This window comes from Pelophylax lessonae, assembly GCF_965119305.1.
Source record: "Pelophylax lessonae genome assembly, chromosome: 5".
Taxonomy (NCBI): Eukaryota; Metazoa; Chordata; class Amphibia; order Anura; family Ranidae; genus Pelophylax; species Pelophylax lessonae.
This window is the reverse complement of record NC_138772.1, coordinates 412,553,222-412,578,256: the sequence shown is the minus strand read 5'-3', so window position 1 is coordinate 412,578,256 and position 25,035 is coordinate 412,553,222. Positions and strand designations below refer to the sequence as shown.

At 40.0% G+C, this 25,035-nt stretch overlaps 1 protein-coding gene across 1 annotated transcript in view; it reads left to right on the top strand.

Annotated features, from left to right (window-relative positions):
• The window catches only part of KLHL14 (kelch like family member 14), a 125,343-nt gene that overhangs the window by 93,467 nt on the left and 6,841 nt on the right, over window positions 1–25,035 (top strand). Inside the window, exons 4-6 of the mRNA XM_082258522.1 lie at window positions 12,451–12,540; window positions 20,526–20,604; window positions 21,890–22,080. Coding sequence (XP_082114648.1) covers window positions 12,451–12,540; window positions 20,526–20,604; window positions 21,890–22,080 — 360 coding nt within the window. The remainder of the gene's footprint in view (window positions 1–12,450; window positions 12,541–20,525; window positions 20,605–21,889; window positions 22,081–25,035) is intronic.

The following is a 25,035-nucleotide window of genomic DNA, read 5'->3' as shown; positions in this document are numbered from 1 at the left end:
GCTGGACCCCAGGCAAACTAAAAAACTCAGTTAAAGTTAAAGAGAACCTGGCATTAAATCATTCATCCCAATGAAATTTTCCCATAAAATCACATGTGCATTTTAGGTATTGTAGCCATTTTAATTACAAATAGAAAATTTAGCCAAGCACTCACTCCGAAGGGGAAGACTGGCGTGCTGCTCTCCTCAGGCAGGGAACTCCAACATAGGTACATAAGAAAAAGAGAGAAAGGAGGCGCAAACACCTAGTGCATTACCCGTGGTCACTGTTAGTAATTTTAATAAAATGACAAATGCATACTCACAGACATGAAGTTAATAAAAGCGTGTTACAAGAATCCACCATACATGAACAGGAACATGTCCTTGAAGTCAGGACTGATAACGCGTTTCGGGAGTCAAGCCCCCTTCCTAAGAGCTCTGAGGAAGGGGGCTTGACTCCCGAAACGCGTTAGCAGTCCTGACTTCAAGGACATGTTCCTGTTCATGTATGGTGGATTCTTGTAACACACTTTTATTATCTTCATGTCTGTGAGTATGCATTTGGCATTTTATTAAATTTACTAACAGTGACCACGGGTAATGCACTAGGTGCTTGCGCCTCCTTTCTCTCTTATTCTTATGTACCATTTTAACTACACATAAAAGCCTCCCTTGTATCAAACCTAGGCATCAAAAAGCCCTGAGACTGCAGTTGGGTGAACGCCTTCTTATATGTGATGTCAGTGGCCACTGCAGATTCAGAGCTGTCTCTCAATAAGTCATGCTATAGTTTTCCCCCTCACTCCTCCCAAAGCAGCTACATAAAAGGTTATTTAAGGAGATGAAGGGAGGGTGGATGAATTAAGCCAGCACATACACTCCTAGAGAAGGAAAGGGCTATGACATAAGAGGAAGGGGGGGGGGGGGACTGTGCTAGAAAATTGACTTTTCTCAAGAAGTCAAATTAGCTAGCAAGTTCAAAGGCATAGTACAGGTAAATTATAAGAAAAACACTGCAAGTGGGCATTTAAAATACCTGATTTTTGTGTTTACATTTGCAATTGTTTAGGTTAGTGACAGGGTCACTAAATCTATATGGTTGCTGTCGTACGTATCCAAGAATCTGTCTTCTTGTGCATCTAGTTCGGTCTTTTCTTTACTGCGGGTAAGCAACACAGCTTTGCAACCTCCTTGTCCTTAGCCTGCGGTTGAATAGTGAGGAAGCAGTATCAGACTAATGAACTCATCCTTCTGCTCACTCTGCACTCTTCTCCGGTCAAAATGTCTCTTGTCAGTACAAGTAACATTCATGTAGTCTGGTCCCTAGTGCTGCCTCTTCTTCTCCTTGTCTGATTAGTGATAGTGACACTAAGAAATTAGGTGCATCAGCAAACAAGCACTGAAGGTGATTGAGACAATGCACTGCCCAACAGATCTCATCAACCAAACACATCTGCCATATGAAGGATCAGTTTATTATTGGATTGCGCTGGAAATATCATGGTCAAAGTATCAACAAAATGATTGTCAAACAGCTGCTCGACTAGCAATTGAATATACAATTGACCCGTCACCTAGGAAAACAATTTAAAGCTAAACATAAAGTTGAAATATTTATACTGTGTGTTATTCTTATTTACCTTACAAAGAACCTATCATTCCCTTAAGCCAATTTTGTGATCCAGGCATCCCTTCCAATAGCCATGTCCTGGGCTTCTCCACAGGCTACTCTACAGTTTAGCGATGCAGCTAGGCCCAGCACTAGCTCCAGCCTTTGGCCAATGAAAGGAATAACTAGGCAGTGAAGAAGCAGCAGCTCGATGAAGAGGCCATCCCTCTACCATCCCTTGGTTTAAACATAATCATACCGTTAGACCAACAAAGCCAGAGTACTAGTTCCCCCTCTCCTAGTGATGCTGGCAGGGAATTGTAGAAGGTTGTTATCCAAGGGTGTACTCATACTAGGCAATAACTACCATGCCGGGCACATTTGACACCTAAAGTCCAGTTTGGTTGACCAATGTGATCACTCTGTAACATGCTCTGGCCCTCTTGAAGAGGTACTGGCTTAGACATGGTTCAGCTGGACTTAAACAAGGTCATCAAGGTTAGTGTTAATGCTCATCTGCATTAACACTAACCTTGCCTGAGCACAGAACTCTCACTGATCAATGAGCACTCAGTGACCACTGAAGCAAGGATTACTGTAGTTTGGCTGGTCCAGCACAATGTGAGCACAGGCGGGCGTGGGAGTGGGGAGGTACAAGGCAGTCATGCCTAGTGTGATTATACCCCAACAGATTCTGCTTTTTTTGTCAGATTCAGATTAGCCACAACACAGTCCACATGGGAACCTAGGGCCTGGTAATTGTGTAGAGGTGAATACGCAACACTATGTTAGTTTAGCTCACAAACCATTCATGCTACATCCATGCATTGCATCCTATTTAAAAACTGTTAAAACCTTCCCCAAACCTGTCTAATTACTTATTTACTTAAAAAGCAGCATATGGAACATATTAGTTTAAAATGTGTGTTGATACCATATACTGCTTCATATACTGTTTTCCAGGCAAGTTAGGACTGCTGCACACTTAAACTGCCATAACACAATTCTTGAACAATTTGGAGTCATGTGGAGGGCACCTTGCTTACAGCAACCAGTTAGGTTTCATCTTTAGTTTGCAGAGAAATTAAATATGGAATGTCAATTTTCTACAGACAACTACTTTGTAAGCACCAGTTTTAACAAATGTGCTGCAGGTTTACCTAACATTTTATTTGATAATGTTCAGTGTCAACCTACATGTAACGTTTTCTTGTCAAATTTATAAAAAAGCAATAGGGAAATGAATAATGTTGCGAAAAAGCATCTATTTACATTTGCTCTTTTTTGGTGACTTTTGAAATTTGAGAGTTACATTTTTTAATATTTTATGACTATATTTTCATTTTTAAAGCTGGTTTATTTGAATAATAAAGTGATTTTTTTTTCTAATTTAATTATGTTAAATGCTTAGAAATGATAAAAAATGTTATTGTTTTAAAGTTTTTTTTTAAAAAAAAAACAATGTTTAAATAATATTTCATATTTATTACTTGCAGCCAGCAAGTGAGGCTCTTAGCAAGTCTGATACACCAGCTAAAGTCTAGGAGAACAGTAGCTATGCTTAACAGAGACCTTTTTTCCTCTGCTAGCACAGATAGACAAGTTTTACCTGGTGTTGGATTAACACAGTCTACTAAAAAACATAAAGGTTGTGCTGGGCTTTCTTATGAGAAAACCCAGCATTCTTTGCAAACACAGCATTCTTTGCAAAATACATTAATTTGTAGATTAAAGATTTTTATAAAAATAAAATATATATCAATAAAGTGATAAATGAATAAACGTATATATATATATATATATATATATATATATATATATAGATAGATAGATAGATAGATAGATAGATAGATAGATAGATAGATAGATAGATAGATAGATAGATAGATAGATAGATAGATAGATAGATAGATAGATAGATAGATAGATAGATAGATAGATAGATAGATAGATAGATAGATAACATTTCACTAAAACAATTTCACTTTCCCTTTAAAGTCTATCTGTAAGAGGAACCTTCAGTGTCCAGACAACTGACATTAAACAAATCCAGCAGTTTCCTTTCTCTTGATAATGGAAATGAGCCTGATGTCAATTAATGATAGACATCATTGTGTGCCATTTGATAATAACCTTACATTAAAATATAATGAAACCAAAAATGTACAACAGAATAGCTGTGTGTGTGAGTTAAAGTTTGATAAATCTTTCCTGAGCTGTAGCCAAGTTTGGGCAGCCAGTAGCATCAAAATGATAAAAATTATCATTAAACATTCCATATTGCACTGCTGCATTTTGCAAGAAGGAGATAGTAAATCAAGTGCAATGAGAGATATATAACTGAAAAAATTCACGTGTGAGTTCGGCTGGCTTTTTTTTTTTCTCTTTGGCAGAAGTTTATAGAGAAAGAGCTGGCCCTGTGTCATATTGATTTCCCACTGCTCTGGTTTTCTAAGTGCTCTGTTGATCCGTGTCCAGCAATAAATTCCCAGCCTCAACATGCACATCGCTTCCCTCTTTGTCCTCACCTAGATTTAAGGTGTCCATTTGATGAGATGAGCAAGGACATCATTTTCTGACTATTGCTCCAGCTCATTTTACATGATACCACAGAGCTACATTTGTATGTTTTTCAAAGGATGTGACATGACATTTATGGACAGGTATAACATACGGCCTAGCGCATGACACTTCTAGGATGGTTAAACTAATCCAAATAAATTGAAGCATATATTAGTTGGCAGAATTGAAAAGAAATCAGTATGTACAGGATTCCCATGACAACCGGAGGTGGAGGAAAATGTGCTTTGTTTCAGAGAGCTGTGATTTGTAACAGGAACATTTTCTGTTGCATTTTTTCTATATGTCTTCTTACTTTGAATTAAAGGCAATTTCCAGGCATATAATAAAATGACTAATTAATGCTGTTGGTGTTTGCATGGAACATGCTGACAGCAGGACAGAGCAGAGAAAGAACTGCACTGCTACTCTTTCATTCTCCAGTCACAGGACGTGGGCAGAAAGGTGACCTAGCTGTGTTGCCTAAATACAGTATATAAAAGTGAGGTCATCAACCTGATTCTGCTATCTGGCAGGTTTGCAGAAATCTCAGAATAGAATGGACAGATATACAAACTGTTTTGGTAGATGCATACTAAAACATGAATTTAATCTGTTTATGCCTGGAATTCAGCTTTAAAACAATCAAATTTAGATAGCAAAAATAAATTATTCAAAATAAGTGAAGTTTCAAAATGTAGCTCCTCCTTACCCCCTAAGGCTATTAGGGACCCCCAGAGGTTAAGTGAGCTGACATTTCACCTCAAGGCAGGATTCCTGATGTACAACAAAAAGATAGATCAAGGTATAGATGCCCTGAACCAAAAGGAACCACCTTGTCAGAACCCACGTGGCTTGTAAACAATATGAAATTTAAATAAGCATTGCCAACGTTATTACTTTTATTTCATTTATAAACTCCACATTGCCAAATCCAAAAAAAAAAAAAAAAAAACAGCACCCTTCACCAAATCCCCAAATAAAAAGATAGCGCTTTCTATGTCACGGATTCTTGATGTGCAGTGAGGAGGTGAACAGAGTAGCACCAGTCACTTTTGGGCAATTGATAAAGTTTAAAAAATACACCAATAAACTCCAGGGAGAAAAAGATAGGGACACCCAATACCCAAAAATACAGCACAGACTACAGACCAAAAAAAAACACTTCTATTTATACAGAAAGTTCTTTTAGTGAAGGCTGACACTAGGTATGTTTGGACAGACTTAATAGCAGCACAACCCCTACTCACAGCCATAAAGAAAAAAAGATCCTTTAGGCTGGACCAGCATCATGTGGCCTTCCAGCTGTAAGCAGTTGCAGACCTTATCTTTCTCTCTGGATGGGCCACTGGACTTCCTGGGAGGTCCAAGCTACATTCAGTTTCTAAAAGCACCCCCAGCAGCCAAAGTTTCTCCTTGGTACTCCTGTTGAGAATTCAGCTTCACTCCTCCTGGGCAGTGCAAGCTGTAGGCCCCAGCCCAGGGCCTGTCATCAACTAGCACATGCGTCCTCCCCAGGCAGAAAAGCCTGGGAGGTAAGAGAGCTTCCTGAAGGTTCCCCCAAATTTTTATACTTTTACCCAGCACACAACACAGGAAATACACTTTCTAGTGCTTGGCCAAGGAAATATAAGTATCCACAACTCTGGCAATTGAATCCTCTTGCCAGGGACACTCCCCAGCAGCAGGCAGAAACCAACAGAAAGCAGAACTACCAATTCAGCTCAGGCTGGCTATAGCCTGGCAGAGCTAAATTTAGGAGTTACCCCTATATAAAGCATGGCGGCTAACAATACAATCCCTGCCTAGCAAAATTGAAAGTGTGTAGAAAAACTTTTTATGTTTAAGACAGCCATGAAAGAAGTGATAACAAATGATGTTCCAATTTCTAAGCATTACTTTCAAAAACTAGGCCATTTCTGACTTATCAGTAAGTGATACCATGTCCCCCAGCCATAGGAGGAGCTGCTTAAATTGAAATTTCCCTGGAAGCCAACACAATTCTTCAATCCTCTGTGTAAAAAAACAAAAAAAAAAATAACTGCATTCTAAAACCTATTACAGCACACATACACAAAGCACACTTTAAGGAACTCTTAGGGTCCTTTCACACGGGGCGGACCATTTTTTGATCCGCTCCGGCACTTTTTTTTTTTTTTTTTTACGGACATGGATGACACTTGTGTTATCCGGTCCGTATGTCCGTTTATCATCCCATCCGTTTGCGGATGATAAACGGAGATAATGTATGTCAATGGGATTGCGGATGTCAGCGGATGACACCGCTGACATCCGTTTTTGCATCCGTTCTGTTTTTTAAACGGAAGAAAAATAGGGTTCTCTTCTGTTCCAAAAAACTGAACTGATAGGAAAGGATGCAAATCGGATGTCAGCGGATGGTCATCCGCTGACATCCGCAATCCCATAGACATGCATTATGTCCATTTTTCATCCGCAAAAAAATGGGATGAAAAACGGACATACGGACCGCCCGTGTGAAAGGACCCTTACTGGTGTAAATGAGTCTTTAAGTGACTGGTGCCATTCAATGATTGTCTTCACCTGAGAACTCTTTCCTAAGTATTCATTCTCTAGCTTGCCCCTGTAATTTAGAGTCAGGATATGACTGACCACTACACCTGCAATTGCCCTTGATCCAGTTTAAGCCTCATGCATACTGAGCTTTAACCCTTTTTCTCCCAGGCTTGTACGGCTTACAGCACTGCCTGCAGCTGGCTCATTTCTCCCTCTCCTATAAGCTCACGGTCACTTCAATGACCATAAACCTATAACAGAATGATTCTGCTTAATAATTCTATAACTCTGTTTCTATTACAATCCGTTGATCAGAGTTTTTAACCTAAAATGTGACTGCCTCTCCCCCCCTCCCCCATGCTGCCGCTTCCTTGTCCCCAGCCTCTCCACCTCCCGCCCGTTCCCTGTCACCTAAAAAAGTTCCTCCCACTCTCCTTTCCTATCCCTTTCATTCCCCTTTTTGCCCCCAGAACTGATTCCCCCCCACACCTGATCCGACCCCCCCCCCCCCACAAACCTGAACCCTTGCAGTTACCTTTAGAAGCCAGCATCCTTCCTCTGCCATTCCTGCCAGCTTTAGGTGCTGCTGGGGCTTGGGGAGGATCACAATATGCCCCCCCCTGCCTGTCTGATCACCACCGTACTGGCCCCCCCACCCCTGATCCATCCCTGCTCCAGCGGCAGGGATGGATCTCCCCTCCCTTCCCCTCCCACCGCCTGCAGCTGGTGACCAGCACTCTGTCCAGTGCTCTGTCAGTCTGACAGCCAGAGGGATGGTGGTGAAGCTGGGGCTTGGTAAACATATTACCTCTCTGTAGTACAGTGGACGTAGGCAGCCATCGCTGCTATGTCCACTGACAGCTGATCAGCTGATCATAGTAAACCGAGAGTTTACTACGTCAGACTGTCAGTTTATGAATGGATAAGGAGTCTATATACAGACTCCTTATTTCATTCATGCAAAGTGCTGCAGAGAAAGGGACTTTCTTAAGTCCCTTTCTTTGTCTCAAAAAAAGAGATATAGTTGTCTGTTTAGACCTCTGATATCTCAACAAAGACATCTCTGTGTAGGCAGTCCCATTGATGTAATTTGGAATGAAGCAACTGCACGAACAGAGACGTTGCTCCCAATTTGACATCCATGTAGGTCTGCGTGCATGTCCCTGAGCTCACACTGTCTGCATTCGGTGTCGTGCCCCTACACCCAGATGGATATCAGATTGGGAACAGCAGCTGTTCCTGTGCAGCCGTTGCATCCCAATTGACATAAATGGGACTGCCTATATGGGGATGCACGGAACACCTGTGGATCCCTGTGCGGCCCCCCACGGGCGTACACTTTAGAATGCCACATGTGAAGGATGCTTTAGTAGTAATTTAGCAGGAATTTTGTAAGTTATGTTGTGTTTATGTGCACTATTAATGGTTTTAGTGTATTTTAAGTAAAAATAGCGACATGATGAACATTTGTGCAATTATTGCGGGGCCCAAAAAATCAGTAGCAATTTTTTTTATTCTACAGGTCATGTGATTTCAGAAAATGTATGGTTTAAGGGGGTTTTAAAAATTCTGAAAGTTGTAAGCTTTTCACAAAACTTTTAATTTGTACAAGTATTTGTTATTTATTAACTCAATTTAGGTTTAACTTTTATATTTAGTAGGAATTTTGTACATTTTGCCATGTATGAATCCATCCAAATTATGATTTTAGTGTATTTTAACGAAAATATTGCTTCGATAAACATCACGACCAATTTTCACTATTTCTCAAAAAGGCGCAATTTAAAATGTACAAATATTTGTTATTTATTAACTCAATACAGATTCAGATTTTATATTTAGAAGGAACTTAGCAGGAATTGTGTAAAATTTGCTGTGTTTGTATCTGCTAATACTGATGTTCATTATGTTCAGGAATTATGTACATTTTGCCATGTATGAATCCATCCAATTATTGATTTTAGTGCATTTTTAGCTAAAAATATTGATTTGGTAAACATTTGTGCAAATATCGTGGGGCCTTAAAAATCAGCAGCACCTTCCATTTATTCTACTGGCCCTTTGCTTTCAGAAAATGTAGTTTTGGGGGTCTTTTAAAAACTCTGGAAGCTGAAAAAAAAAGAAAACCTCCAGATTTTTAGAGAAATTCTGTTATTTATAGTTTTGTGTACGTTCAGTTTTCACCCTTTCACAAAAATTTAAAATGTACAGGTTTAGCTTTTATATTTAGTAGGAATGTAACAGGGATTTTGTAAAACTTGCTGTGTTTGTATCTGCTAATAATGATTTTAGTGTATTTTTAAGCAAAAAAATTGCTTTGGAAAACATTTGCACAAATATCGTGGTGCTTTACAAATCAGTAGCACCTTCCTTTTATTTTACTGGTCCTATGCTTTCAGAAAATATATGGTTTGGGGGGTCTTTAACAAACTCTGCAAGCTGTAAGAGAACAATGAAAACCTTCAGATTTTTTGAGAAGTGGGGTTATTTACATTTTTGCATACATTCAATTTTCACCATTTTGCAAAAAGCAGCCCCCTCCCTAGATAAAAATTACAAATATTTGTTATTTTTTAACTCAATACAGGTTAGGCTTTTATATTTAGTAGAAATTTAACAGGAAATATGTACATTTTTCTTTGTTTATATCTGCTAAAAATGAATTTAGAGAATTTGTAGTGAATATATTGTTTTGATAAACGTTTGCAAACATATCACAGGGCGTTACAATTAGTAGCATCTTCTTTTATTCTATAGGTCATGTGCTTTCAGAAAATATATAGTTTGAGGGGGTCTTAAACAAACTCTGAAAGCTGTAAGGGAACAAGGAAAACCTCTATAGATTTTTAGAGAAATTTGGATATTTCCATGTTTGCGTATGTTCAATTTTCACTATTTTGCAAAAAGGCACAATCTAAAATTTACAAATAGTGGTTATTTATAAACTCAATACAGGTTAGCTTTTATATTTAGTAGGAATTTTGTAAAAATGGGCTGTGTTTTTATCTGCTAATAATGATTTTAGTGTATTTTTAGTAAAAAATTTCTAGTTTGATAAACATTTGCGCAAAAATTATTGTGCCCTATAAATCAGTAGGACCCTATTTGTATTCTACTGGTTATGTGCTTTCAGAAAATATATGGTTTGGGGGCTCTTTAACAAACTCTAAAAGCTGTAAGGAAAAAAAAAAAAAGAAATGGAAAACTTGCAAAAATGGCCTTGCCAGCTAAGTTTAACCACTTAAGCCCCGGAGGATTTGGCTGCTAAACGACCAGAGGGTATTTTGCGATTCGGCACTGCGTGACTTTAACGGACAATTGCGCAGTCGTGCGACGCTGTACCTAAACGAATTTGGCGTCCTTTTTTTCCCACAAACAGAGCTTTCTTTTGGCGGTATTTGATCACCTGTGCGATTTTTTGATCACGCGCTATAAACAAAAAAAGAGCGTAAATTTTGCAAAAATAGCAATATTTTTCCCTTTTTTTTATATGAAATTCCCCCAAAAAAAAATGTAAAAATCAAAATTTTTTAATATTTTCGGCCAATTTGTTTTATGCTACCTATGTTTGGTAAAAAAAATCGCAAAAAGCGTATTTTGATTGGTTTGCGCAAAAGTTATTGCGTTTACTAACAAAGGGAAAGATTTTTGTCATTTTTGTTGTTTTTTTTTTAACGCGTAATGGCGGCGATCTGCGATTTTTTTTGCGGTACTGCGACATTGCGGCGGACAGATCGGACCCTTGACTGCCATTTTTGACACTTTTGGGGTTACCAGTGACATTTCTACAGTAATCAGTGCTATATATATGCACTGTTACTGTAAAAATACACTGGTAGTGAAGGGGTTAACGTTATTTGAGAGGGAGGGGCTGTGTGTGTCCCTAGGGGCGTGATTCTAACTGTGATTGGCTGTGGCTTCAACTGTATGCAGAGTGATCAATGGATCTACATAGTAGATCCATGTGATCATCTCTCATACAGAGAGGAGAATGACAGGCAGCTTGTTTACACAAGCTGCCTGACTTTCTCCCTCTCCCCCGCCGATCGCAGAGTGGCCGGCGGCGATCGGGTCCGCCGGTCACACGCGCGGGGGGGTCCGTGACCACGCGGGAGCGGGAGCGCGCCTCCGGCGGCGCGCGCTCGCTCCCTAAACCCTCACAGGCGAGCGACGTAGACCTACGTCACTTTGCCTGTGAGGGGCTGACCGCCGCCGTAGATAGTCGTGCGGCGGTCGGCAAGTGGTTAAAAGTGGAGCACGGTGCCTGGCAGCAAAAGGGTTTAAGGAGAAGTAGGGCCAAAGCTTTTTTGGCCCTACTTCTCTTATGGATCGAAAGAGTGCAGTTCGTTCTGCACTCCTGTGACCCAATTTTAGCCGACAGAGGGGCTGAAGCCCGTTGTCAGCTGACGTCACCCAGCTGGTCCAGGCACAGAATCGATTCCAACTATACAGTCAGGCTTCACCCAACAGCCTGCACCGGCAGTTGGCCCAGGCTCTCAGCAAGCTGCTGGGAGACTGAGCAAGCCCCTCCCACCCCCCTGCACCACTCAGCACTCCAGTGATCGCTAGAGAGGCAGAGCAGAGAGCCGGTGAGTGACACTCACTGCTCTCTGCTCAGAGCAGAGGGAAGAACCGAGCGATCATTGGTGTTTGATCACTCTGTTCTCAGTGTAGAGGCAGTGGGAGACAGATGCAGCATCCAATCGATATTTATTTGTTTATTTATTTATTTATTTTTGAGGAAACCCATACTTCTCTTTCAAAAACACTGCTTTTAGGAGCATTTTTTCCTGCCTCTAAATGCCCATGCATGTTAGTCATGGTAGTTGCAATTATAGGCATAAAAAAAATCCACTGCCAGCACATTTCAGCAGAAAAAACACTTGATGCGCCTGAGCACAGGTACACGCGATTAAACACGCATTAATGCTAGGTGTGTGAAGCACTTGAGCGGTAATTCATTTCAATTGCCAGAAACATTGCTGCTAGAAGGAAAGGCATTTAGGAGAGTTAAGGCCCGTACACACGTGCAGATTGGCGGCCGAAAAGATTCGGCCGACGACCGATCGGCCGATTTTCGGCTTGTTAGTATGATGCTTCCGACAGCCAACAGGGCACTTTCGGCCGAACAGAATCTGTCATGCAAGCATTAAAATTTTTGTATGCCGACACCAGAACGGCCGATTGTTCGCCAGTCAGTACAGATTTCGGCCGACAGACAGCAGATTTGCAAGACTGGGCATGCTCAGAAAAGAAAAAACACAGGGAAAGTTAACCATCACATGACATCACTTCTGCAGTCGGCTGTTGTTGGCGGACAAAATTCGTGTGCAATCTTTTGCACTTTTCAGCGGACACGACAGCCCGGGGACAAAAGACGGCCAATCGGTCTGCCGACGATCGATACGTGTGTACGGGGCTTTAGACAAATGCCCTGTGTGCATGAGACCTTATAAGCGACATCCTAGTGGTGTTAGGTATATTAGTCTAAAATTCATATCTGAACCTCACCCCATGTGACTATACACAGTTCACACATCACTTTATATCTAGTGGCACCGGCCTAGCTTTGCTCTCTTGTAGGCAAAGTATAGCAGAACGAAAACATCTAAAAAGCACCTATGTTTACAAGCCCAGAGGGTGTTTTAGTCTAAAATGTGGCTTTGGATTACTTGTGAATAACTTACAGTACCCTATTCCTTGGAAAACAGAGGCTTTTTTAATGCATTTTGTATCTTACAATCTTACTTTTGTCTGTTTCTCAGTTATGCCATACAACAGTGCTCACCACTGTGTGGTTGAAGTGGAGAATTTCCTATTTGTGTTAGGAGGAGAAGACCAGTGGAATCCTAATGGTAAGAACTGCAATTTTATATGCTATACATTACTATTGCTTCCTTCTTTAATATTTAGCCTTTATAATACTTTATAATTATGAGAGGATTTTTTTTTTTGTAGCTGGAGAATAAATGTGAAACTTCCCTTAAGCACATCATAGTAACATAACTGGTGGCATATATGACCTGCAGCATTGAGGATTTGCATTGAAATCCAGCCATAGATCTGCTTCTAAAAAAATGATATCATTGTCCTGTCTGAATGCTGCCATACTGTTTTTTTTTAATAATTGTTTTTCAGTTTTTTTATAATAAACTAGAATTTAAAATAGAACTTGGTCTCCCATGAAAAAGTATGTACTGCAGCAATCAAGTAAAAGTGCACCCACACTTACAGATTTCTCTTAGTGCCCCTGTCCCACAAATTACAGTATATCCTGATGGTAAGGTCAACAAAATGCAGTTTTCTGTGGTGGTGGGGCAATGATCCTGCACTGCTTCCAATTTCAGAGCAGTGTTGCCACTTTCATGTAGACTGTCCCTGTTGTCACTGCAATGGGATGATAAAATGTTGCAGGAGGTGTGGCCATCAGCATTGTCACTGCTATTTCACAAGCCCATAGTTTATCATTCAGCACCTGGCCACACCTAGTCCCGCCCACTGTTTTCTGTATTGGCAGCACTTTCTTTCTGAAACCCTCCAATTGTGAGCTGCAGTGCCTGGGAAGGGGAGTGTGAGACATAAATGAAGGAAGATTTGACCAATTCAGGGAAGATAAAGGCAGCTTTTTTGTTAACCTTTTGAGGCTTTTGCATCGCATAGTAACTGAATTTAAATTTGCATCTAGGAGCTTTTACTTGTATTTTAAGGCATGAAAGATATACTTCTATTTATTAAACTGACTTTATTTAGGCCCCTTTCAGGCAGGTGCCCTTTCTTCCATCTCAGCAGGGGATCCTAGACTGGTCGGATCAGAATGGAAACAGATTTCATCATACTGTATATGTGACATCCGTATCTGTTCCCTTTTTACTCCATCTTGTGATGAAGGAAAAAGCGGACCCCTGTAATGCCTATGGGGGGCCAAATGTATGTGGATGTAGACACAAACTGTTTCCATTAGGCCTGATGAGCCTGAACAAACTTGGATGTTGTTGGATATAGATGGATGCACATCCACTTTCATCCGATCACCCAGAGGGATACATTGCTGTTCTTTTTTGATCAGTGTAAGCAGGGCCAGTGCAAGGATTTTTATATACATAGTTAAAGGTGCATTTTGGTGTCCCCCTCCCCATCATCCTTCTGCCACACCCACCCCAGACAGCAGCTCCTCTGGGAGGACAGGACTCAGCACCTGTCTGAATGAGCCCTTTCATCAGAATCCACAGAGTTCTCCTTTATACTGTAGGGGGAACTCTGATGAAAAGGGGCTCTGGGCACTGTGATTAAATTGGGAATGCTAGGAACTCTGATGTAAGGGGGCTCTGGAAACAAAGCCCCTCTTACATCAGAGTTCCTCTTAACACCAGAGTTTGCAGAGTTCCCCCTTACAGTGTCCTCCTCACTCACCCCTTATCTTAAGGTCCCTAGTCACACTTACCTCTCACATTCTTGTCAATTCAATGCATGCATGCTGTAGGGCACTGCGGACAGGTGGGTGGGCTGCACGGCTTTAGAGTCGGGTGGACTGTAGAGCAATGCAGGCTGGCACAGGCTAGGGAAGGCTGTTGGTCCTTTCTCCCCCTCCCTCCCTTCCTCCCATCTTTTTGAAACTACTAGAAACAGGAGCCAAGCACACGGACATCACACGCATCCTCCTGTGCCTGCCCCGCTGCCCGAGTTAGCCCGAGTTAGGCAGAGCTCAGCTGTCTCATCATTGGTCGACTCCAAAAATTGAAAATTTATGTGCGCTCTTCTCTTTTCTGCGGACATTTACGGACAGGAGAGAAGCACAAACTGTCCATAAATTTATGGACGGTTGGGAACCCAGACTGTGACTGTCTCCATGTTTCTTGCTTTAACTGCTCCATTTTCCTTGCTCTGCCTGTCTCCATCTTCCCATATCATCTGCTCTATTTCCATCTCCTCTGCTCTGTCCACTTCCCACCATGTCTTTTGTTTTGTTTTAAATATGTGTGTAGCTCTGCGCTTAGTGCATGTGAAAAACAACAAATGAAAAATAAAATTATGAGTACAAATCAGAATCACCTATGGAAAAGTAGCAAACGAAAAGGTGCCCAAATATATCAACACCAAAATATGTACAAAGAAAAAACATCCATCATATATGTGCGAACCACAATAAAGTGCAATGTGATAGATAGAGAATAATTGATATACAGTATATACATTCCAAAGTGCTAGTGCAATAAATGATATGCATTTCATACAAAAAGTCCATTAAAATTGTGCCGGGATCAACTTGTGCAGATCCACTGGAACCTGGAAGACAAATCACATACCATCTGCTTACCAAAAAATATGACTTCATAAACATATGAGGTCATGTGTGCTTGTCATCTGCCAGATATTTGCAGCCACTTCCCTCAAAAAAGAGACAATGCAGGTATAATAGCTTTCTCCCAAAAGTGTCCTTTTGCCACTCCGTCCAGTCCAGTACCAACCACAGGAAACCCCGTATATGCAAAAATAAAGCACGCTATAGTGCATTAGCAGGACAAACTGTGCTGCTTTATTAAAGTACTGTACTTACAGCAAACTTAACTAGGGTAAAGAGACAAATTGTTTAATTGGCTTGGTAATGCAATATACCGTAATTTATTCTTTGCATATACGGGGTTTCCTGTGGTTGGTACTGGACTGGATGGAGTTTGGAAAGGCCGATTTTGGGAAAAAGTTATTATACCTGCATTGTCACTTTTCTGAGTGAGGTGGCAGCAAAAATCCAACAGATGACGAGGACATATGACCTCATAATTTTAAGAGGACAACTTTTTGGGTAAGCAGATGGTATGTGCTCTGTCTTGGTGATGGTACACTGAAGTTGGTACAAACACTTTATCACAATACAATTTTATTGGACTTTTTGTATGAAATGTATGTATTTACTGCACTAGCACTTTGGAACGTACATGTTTTAATCATTCTCAATATCTATCACATTGCACTTTGGGCACTTTTATATGAGCAGTCCAGTTGGATCTGCCTGTCTCTTTTTCAGGCGGACCCAATTGGACGCTCCATTCTTTTCTATGAAGCAGTGAGTGTAATCTCCATTCCAATCTGGTCCACTAAAAACAAATGGAATGATGGATCGGATGAGATTGCAGTTGGGTGTAAACAGACAGCAAGGTCTGGGCTCTGTCTCACTCTGCTTAGTGGGGATCATCTCACAGATCCCCTGCTGAGCAAAGTGGAGTAGACCCCCCCATGTGTCTTCTGTTCTGTCCCCATCTCCTCTGCTCAGGGGGTCTCAGAGACAGCCCGTCTGGATGGTTCCACCCCAATTACTCTTATCAGGTCAGTACATCTTAACTTGTCATCCAGCGTGATATGCAGATAGAAAAAACTTGCAATAGTGCTTATATCCTTCAAAACTTTTATTCAAATAAAATCAAGATGTCGCACTCACATGTATCGGTGCATCTGTGCACCTTTAAATAGCCAAGAAATACAGTTAGCCAACCGAGGAAATACCGTGGTGGTGTAGTGGGAGACGCCGCAGCCTCCTGCGTTCAACAGCCCGTCTCGCTAGCAGAATAGCGAAGCGCTCCCTCCGTCCTTGCCCCTCCCCTACTGTGACTACTACTCTGACTGTGTGCAGCTTCTCTAACTGCCCCATCTCTCTTTTTCCGTTGCTCTATCTTCTCTGTCCTCTTCTATTCCCCATGTGTTCCCTCTAGAGAAGGTCCCCATGTACATGCAGCTGGCTGTATAAAAAAACTACACACAGGCATGTAATCCATGCCCTACCTTCCACAGAGGATTGTCATCTGTGCCATTCTATCTCCTGTGCCTGATTTCCCCGCCCCCTGGTCTCATTCGGCTCCTCCTTCTGGTCTCTCGGGCTCCCTCTCATCTTAATCGCCTCCTGTTCATCAACGTTTGTATCTGTGTTGGACTGGGGATGGGTGAGAGTCTGTGGCAGGAGATTGTAGCGATAGCTAGAGGGAGAGAAATGAACAGGCAAGGGGAGGAGGAGGGGCCGGGGAGCAGATGCAAATGTGTGGAGGCAGCTCTGAAGTTCACAGTGCCGGGACTGTGCTACCTGTCACTGAGCGCTGCTGTGCGGAGGGAGGTAAATGTGCAAGCAGGGGAGAGAAGCCCTGGCTTTAGCACCCCCCCTCTCCTGGTGCCCTGAGGCGGCTGCCTTGTCTGCCTTTTGCTGGCGCTGGCCCTGAGTGTAGGTATAGGTCAAAAGTGAGCTGACAAAATGTCTGCAAAAGAGGGGACTAAGAGTTAGATAATTAGGTTCTTGGAATCCAAGTAAAATAAAACCTGAAGAGATATATACTATCATGTACGGTAGTGCCATGTATAGGTATGTTTATCCAAGGCATCCTGGTTCTCAAATGTTTCTTATGTTGTTCAACATAGTGGTACGTTTCCCAAACATTAGGGTTTTAGAACAGAGATGGTAGATTTTTAAGCCCAAGCTCTCTAATTGTATTGCTTAATAGATGTAAATATATATTATTAGCATATATTCTCAACTAATCATCCAACTGGTGCAAAAATTGGAGCAAATAGGGCAGTTTTTTACAACCTGTCAGATTCCATGTTTTATGGTGATTGTTGTTTGATCATGCATGTTGCTGAAAGACATAACTTGGTTAGCTGTTATGGCACATATGTATTTTGCTCCAAAAAATATTACTTTAGGGGGGCCTGGACTGTGGACAGTGGGAGTAGAAAATGCCCTGGCATCGGTGGGAGTTAACAATGCCAAAGGCTTGATGGTCAGCGGGAGTAAAAAATGTACATAATTGGTGTCAGTGGGAGAGTTAGTTCCCCATCTCTGGTCTCAGTGGGCTGAATAGTACCCCAATGTTGGTGTCAGTGAGAGGAATAATGCCACATCTTTGGTGTCAGTGGAAGGAATACTGACTTGTATCAGTGGAAAGAATAATGCCCCAAGGGCCAGATAAAGGCATGATAGGGCCACATCTGGCCCACGGGCCGCAGTTTGGAGACACCTGGTTTAGAACTTAGTACTAAAGGGTTATAGTGTTTGTCAGTTTTCTTTCTTGTTTTCTTATTCTTTACTTACAAAGGAAGTGAGAGGAAAACTCTCTAATTTGAGGGGATATCTCCTCCTAGACAGTTGTCCCTGGAACAGATGTCCTCTCACTGCCTCTTCTGGAGACAACTGTACATTTTGAAATTTCCTATCACTTTTCTTTACAGTCACAGTGGTCACCAGAACAAATAGAGTGAGTCTTCTGAAGCAGGGACACCGACCGCATTAAAACGTTACAGATGTTCCAACCCTCCCTACTCCAACCAAAACTAAAAAAAAAGTGTGTGACATTAAGGTGTAAACTACGCTAGGAAAAGAGAATGCTACCAGTGTTGGAATGTAAATACATAATATGGAATATAAGTTCTAGTCCTAAAAAATGGTATTTTGGCAATGGGTACTGATAGATCAAAACAAATAACCATGGCCATCCCATTTTTCTACTGATATTCTCAGATAAGAAACCGGAGACGTTTCAGGCGAATCTGGATTTATACTGATCGAGCACTCTTCTCTAAAAATATGTTCATTTATTCGTTATCACAATAGCATGGAATTAAAAAAATATCAGCATTCTATGGTTCCTTGAAAAAATAATTAAAATAATGCCCTGCATGTATTTTTCAGGGTTAAACATATCGCTGCATCAGTGTTGCTCCATGCACTGATATTTTATTCATCTATTCTTTTTGTATAATCTAAAATGATGGTGACACAGGGGAACATCAGCCCAAGATATTACATTTAAATAATCTTACTTTAATAAATGAAATCCGTCCAAAGACATGGAAAAGTTATCAGACCATGTTAAATTGCAGTGCATCCTAATGCTGGGCTGAGTAATTCTGAAAGTGCAAAATACATTAATATTTAAAAATGTTGACTCAGAGAGAAAAAGGCAAAAAGAAATATGAACACTTAAAGCACTTTAAATTGACTTTAAGGGGAAAAATTAAACAGTGTAATAGCATCTTTGGTGTTGAAGATACAAATCAACAAAACGTAGCATTGCTGTATAATAGATGTAGGCCTATTCAATAAAGCAGTGCAGAGATCAGTGGTAAAACTGAATAGCACAGTAACTGTGCTAATTGCAAGTTATGGGTTATTACACTTTGTGCATTACTGTTGTGCTATGCACTAAACAAGCATTTCTGCTTTTTTTATTATTTTCTTCCTCAATTTTAGAAGTTGTAGAGGTGGAGCCAGGCTGTAAAGGGTAGGATGTCAATAAAGAGGCAAGGTTGTGCTTTTGTGTATTCTAACACATAGCACTTATGTAACGATAACCGAAAGGTTATAACCTCTATTAGGGTTTTATTGCTGTGTAGGGCCTCATGGTTAAAATTACCTTATTTTGCTGTTCCAGTTCCCAGAACAGGAAGTGAGGGGAAATCCTAAATGGGGACACAGATAGCACTAAAATGTACACGTTCTATCCCTCCCACACCCAACTAAAAAGTGTCTTTAGTATTAATAACCTGATATTACCCACGTTACGCAATTAAGGCATGTGGAGGCTAAATACTGTATCCCTAATACATATTCATACTGAGGAGTCTTGTTTCCATGCTTTCGCAACACTCAACTAGATTATGTTATCACAATTACAATTTTGAAACCAGTGCATAATTCCTATACTGAAACAGTGTGGTTGTTAATATTATAACTGTATTACATTCACTGTAATTAAGTGGTAGACCATTATAAGACCTTCTGATACTTGAAGCTCTATTATAAAGGCCATGCTACCACAGATGTCTGTACACAGCAATAATTAGCAGTTTGTTGTATTGCTTTATTAGCAAATTTACACAGGTACCTTGAAGAAGTGGAGCAATTCCTCTCCAGCTTTAAGTCCATTCCAGATCCATTCCAGGTGGCTTCAGCTGTCCCAGTTCTGGCTCTAGAGCGCTCCAGAAATGATTGCTCCAGCTCCTTTTAAAGAAGCTCTGCATGCCACAGCATTTTTTTTAAATATTATCTTTGTAACTGCTATTAAATATTAAAACAAATACGTGAATTTTCAGTCCAGGTTTACATTTTATTGAAACAATATGACACATGTACCTCATATAGCATACTATATACTATATTACTATACTACATACTATAAGTTATCATAACAAAATAATTTTACAAACCTAATATTTTTCCATTTCCAGGCAGTGTACGCACAAAATAGTATGAGTAGCATAAAAGAGTGGCACGTTTTCTTGCCAATCATTTACAAGAATAAAATGACAATCAGCTATGATCTATATTTATATCAATAGATTAAGGTACATTCAAATAATGCTTAATTCAAGCTATTTACTGGTTTTGGTATCCTTGAGAGGAGCAGCTGCACATTTTCAGCTTCAAGCCTGGCTCCATTCTGAATTTAGATGCTGTCCAGCTCAGGAAGTTATGTAAAAAAATACAAGCTATGTTCTGGCTCCAGGCTATAAATACAGCACCAGAGCCTTGCCAAATCTTGTACCCAATATACTACATTTTTACTAAAGAATAGACAAGAGCTTTGAGTGTGTGATGAAAAGTAACAGCCAAGTATAGGAAGTCTTGGGCACACTGAAACTTTGGATTTCCTGCTTAAGCTGAGGGACGTCTTAGAACATTTTCCCATAATTCAGTCAAATTCCAGGTAATCTTTTGATGCTTATTTAGCTACTGTGACTAAGGTATAATTATACACGAACTATGGGGTCACCTTCCACTCCTTGCTGCAGTACTGTATTCTCTTGTTATAACTGTAATCAAAGTCCTTATAATTTATCCTTATAATTTTTTTTTTTGCAGGAAAACACAGTACAAATTTTGTGAGTCGATATGATCCAAGATTTAACAGCTGGATACAGCTTCCACCTATGCAAGAAAGGTAGGTGTTTCTTCCTCTGCCCCTTATTGTCAATTTAAACAAAAGTTGTTTGTTTTTTTGGCCTAATTAAAAATGTGCTTTCACCCCTTAGATTGTATCATAATTCTTGAGATTACTAATTTAGAGACCAGAGCTACATAGATTTTCAGGTCTTCTAAAGTGGATAGGGCTTCCTGTACAACGCTTCCAAAACAGGCAGAAAAAGGAAAGCCGGCAACACTGTAGTCCGTATTGTAAAGTTTATTGCCTACATCAGAGCAAATTCATAGCTTTGACCAAGGCTCTCGCTGAAACACATTGGCTGTTTGTCTTATGTCGTTCTGATGTAGCCAATAAACTTTGCAATACGGACTACAGTGTTGCCAGCTCTATTTTTTCTGCTTGTTGCATCCAGTGTGAGAGGACACAAAGAGCCTAGGCACCTGTACTGTGGATCGTACATCATGATTGGGTAGTTCCCGTAGTGAGCGCTACATTCACCTTACCTTTTGCTTCAGAAACAGCACACACAGCCTGGGAGTTAATTGTGAGGGTGCAACAGACTACCTACATCAGTCAAGAAAAGTAGCTTGTGAATCCTCGTAAAAATCTTGCTGTTTTGCTGCATAATTGTAAAAACTGAAAATGTGTTTTAGGTCAAATGCAACACATTTTGGAGGCTACCTACCTCAAAGTTTTCTTACCCCAGATCTGAGAGCTGGAGTTCATTGTATTTTCATAGATCCCAGCCATTCAATTTACATTCTTAGTCTATACCTGCAATATACCAACAGTGCATATGTAGCTATATTGCTCTGGTACAGGTTGCAAAAAAAGTCAAATAGATGCTGCACAATTTGCAACTTTCATGTGTGTCTGGACACATAAATGTTGTGTTCTTTACAGCTTAACTGCAAGGAAAGGAAAAGCTAACTGAAGAAAAAATTTTGATGATGTGCTTCTTTTAGTAAATTGGAAACAATGACCCTTGAAGGACCATAAGGATAGTGAATGTCAAGATAATTTATAATTGTTAAGGTATCTTCTTTATCTTTCTCATTGTCATTTAGACTTTGGCAAATCCTTCCTAAAGAACTAGCAGTCCCTAAACCTCCTCACAAGAAAAAAAAAAAAGGAAAATAAAAACATGTTAGATCAGTAGTAAATTGTATTTAGTGCACCGGTGTACACATTTAAGTAAAAACATAGCAGTCACTCTACAAGTGATATATATATAGTATATATCGGGTCTGACCTGCTGTGAAAAGCAGAGATAATCTTAATATTGTGTGTTTTCTTCATTTAGAAGAGCCAGTTTCTATGCCTGTCGCCTGGATAAGCACCTATATGTCATTGGAGGAAGAAATGAAACAGGATACTTGTCGAGTGTTGAGTGCTATAATCTAGAGACAAATGAATGGTGCTATGTGTCCCCATTACCACAGCCTCTGGCAGCCCATGCAGGAGCAGTTCACAATGGCAAAATATATACATCAGGTGAGAAAAATGCAAGCAGTATCACTTTTTCATGGCTCGAAATTTTAAAAGAAGCATTATAAATGCCCCAAATAGAAAGAAATTACAGGATTCATACCCACCTTCCCCATCATACAAGGCAGTCACTCTTAATCACTCTTAATCAGTTACATGCATTCATTCTATTTTTTGATCCATGGTAAGATATGGCTTCACAATGGAACATGCATACAACATGGACATGGTTTAGTGGGGCAAGACATGGGCCGATGTTTATAGGTACTGGGGGGATTGCTATAGTCTTATTATAGTAAAAAAAAAAATTAAAAAAATAAAAACATCTTCTTCAGAAAGACTGCTATATTATCATAAAAATATGGCCTAGACCAACACTTAGAAAATAATGGGTTGGACCAGAAATCCTATACAGTAATGCGGCATACACATGATCAGATAATTGGATGCTAAAAATCGCCTTCAGATTGATCGCACAATAATCTGATCGTTAGTACACAGCTTTCGACAGCGAACACGACTGCTCATCCAACAATATCCGAAAGGACAAACACAAAAACTTTTCTCGGCCCGCGATTACAAACAAAAAAATAACCTGGAAGGAGATGGGAGAACGTAAACACGTACAGCAAAAATGCTCCAACATATGACCAAAAAATTGTTTACAGGCTATCACAATATTTCTCCACAATAAATGAACAGATAATATTATTGTAGTTATGTATTTATCAGCATGTTCCATGAAAGTCTGATATTATTATATTCATTATAAAATGTTGTGAGCGCACTTTAATAAATTGGAAGTGCTGGGTTCTGCATTTCTTCAGTCCAGTTCTCCATTTGTATGATGAGATTGAGCGGAAAAAATGCAAAGAAACGAGTAAACGTGCGGAGAGCAATACACGAGCATGCCTCTATGATACAAATAGAAATAGCCAAAAGATGTGGCTTACACAAGGGTCACACGTACATGACATCACTTTCGATACGTAGTTACGCAAAAAGAAAGCTTTTCCGGAATCGTACGAAAAAAATTGTATGTTTAGTAGAACGCTTTTAGCATGGTTGAATTTGATAATAGTATCATGCAACAAAATACAAACGATAAGTCCTCTGAATATCTGATCGTGTGTAAGTCACATTAGTCCCCTACATACAAACTTTCAAGTTGCGAACTTTCAAAGCTTCGAACATGCATTCACATGTCCAATACTGTGAGTTAGTTCACATCTCTGGTGTGCATCCTCTACAAGTGCTTCTGTTTACTGTATTGTATACAGTACTGTATCTTTCTTTCAACCTTTTTTTTCCCCATGTATTATTTATCTGAAATGTGTTATACACCTATTACAGTAATTTATTAGGCTTTACAAACCAAGTGTTGGACTTACAAATAAACTGGACTTACACATGGCTCTCAGAACGAACCTTCTTTCGTATGTAGAGTGAACAAATGTCATCAGCACACCAAGGATTCCTCAAAAGGGTCCAAAGCTTTATTCTGTGGTCACATATTAAATATGCAGCAATGTTTTGGAGCCACGCAGAGCCCCTTCATCAGGCAAGTGACCAAAAGGGGCCGAAGGGGACTGACGAAGGGGTCCTGTGTGGCTATGAAACACTGCTGTATATTTATTATGTGACCAGGGAATAAAGCTTTGGACCTTTTTGAGGAATCCTTGGTGTGCTGATGACATTTCTTCACTTTGAGTATTCACTGTTTCCAGCCTATGGTCATTACAGCACCCAGCATCACTGAACAGCCAGTTATCTTGAATGTGTGTGTGGGGAATATTGCTTTTTGTTCATATGTAGAGGACTTACTGTAATCTGTTTTTAGATTAAATTGAATCTGAGGATTACATTATATTTGATAGAGACCAGTTTCTTCTGGTATACCATAGCAACAAAGTAAGGGTGTCAAAGGAAAAAAGTTATGAATGCTTGGCTATTATAGGGTTAAATGCCACATGTTTAGCCAAATATGTGCCAATTTAGAATTCTATATATAGATCTGTATATGTTAGTCATCATTAAAGGAATTGTAGACTAGCCAGAATGTCAATCCAAATAAAAAGCTCTTTGTCCATGATAAAAGCTCTTTCACTTTATTACTAAAGCATGGCAGTACAAACCATTTAAGTTTCCTGCAGTTTGCTCCTGGTTTGTTAAAGAGCTAAACATGGTGGTGGAAGGGAGCATTGAAATGCTTTTGTAATAAAGTGAAAGGGTTTTTAATTTGAACAAAGATCTGTGTGCAGGTTTTGCATGCTTGAGGTTCCTCTGAGCTGCTGAAGGAGGTTTCATTCTGGCACCAAACACTGGATAAAGGGTTATATTTTTTAATAAACAATTATCACACACCTCCCAAGCTGAATATCTTCTCCTTTCAATTTCACGTTCATAACTTTATTGAGGCAGAGTTCTTCTTAACACAGACTGTGGTGTTTCATCTACAATTTGTGCATTTGTGCAAAAGTTATAAGGTATGCCATTATTGATGTAAAATGACATAATATGAGGGGTTGTTTTGAAAAAAGAGTATGCCTAATCTTATGTTAAATTATGTTATGTTCCTGTCCACCCAAAGTGATATATTAGTTATAGATGCCTACTAGACTGAGTTAGACCTTCCTTTATGTCTTGGAAACTTCAGCAGCAAAATTAATACAAAATGCAACAGTAAAAACCGAGAAAAAAACAAGGGAAAGGGAAAAGGAGAAAAATAGTACTGGAGAGATGTCTGCCTTTATCGGTACCAAAAAAGGAGGACTGTGCAAAGATATACATATGAAAGTATCACATTTATTGCACAACATCTTTGTTAAAAGAATTTAAAAGAAAAAAGAGCCATAGCTCTCATACAGTATACCAAATGATCTAACAATCACTGTTTCTATGCTGGTTGTTCCAATAGGTCGATGTGTTTCGCATTTAATTGCTTCATCAGAACCTGTATAA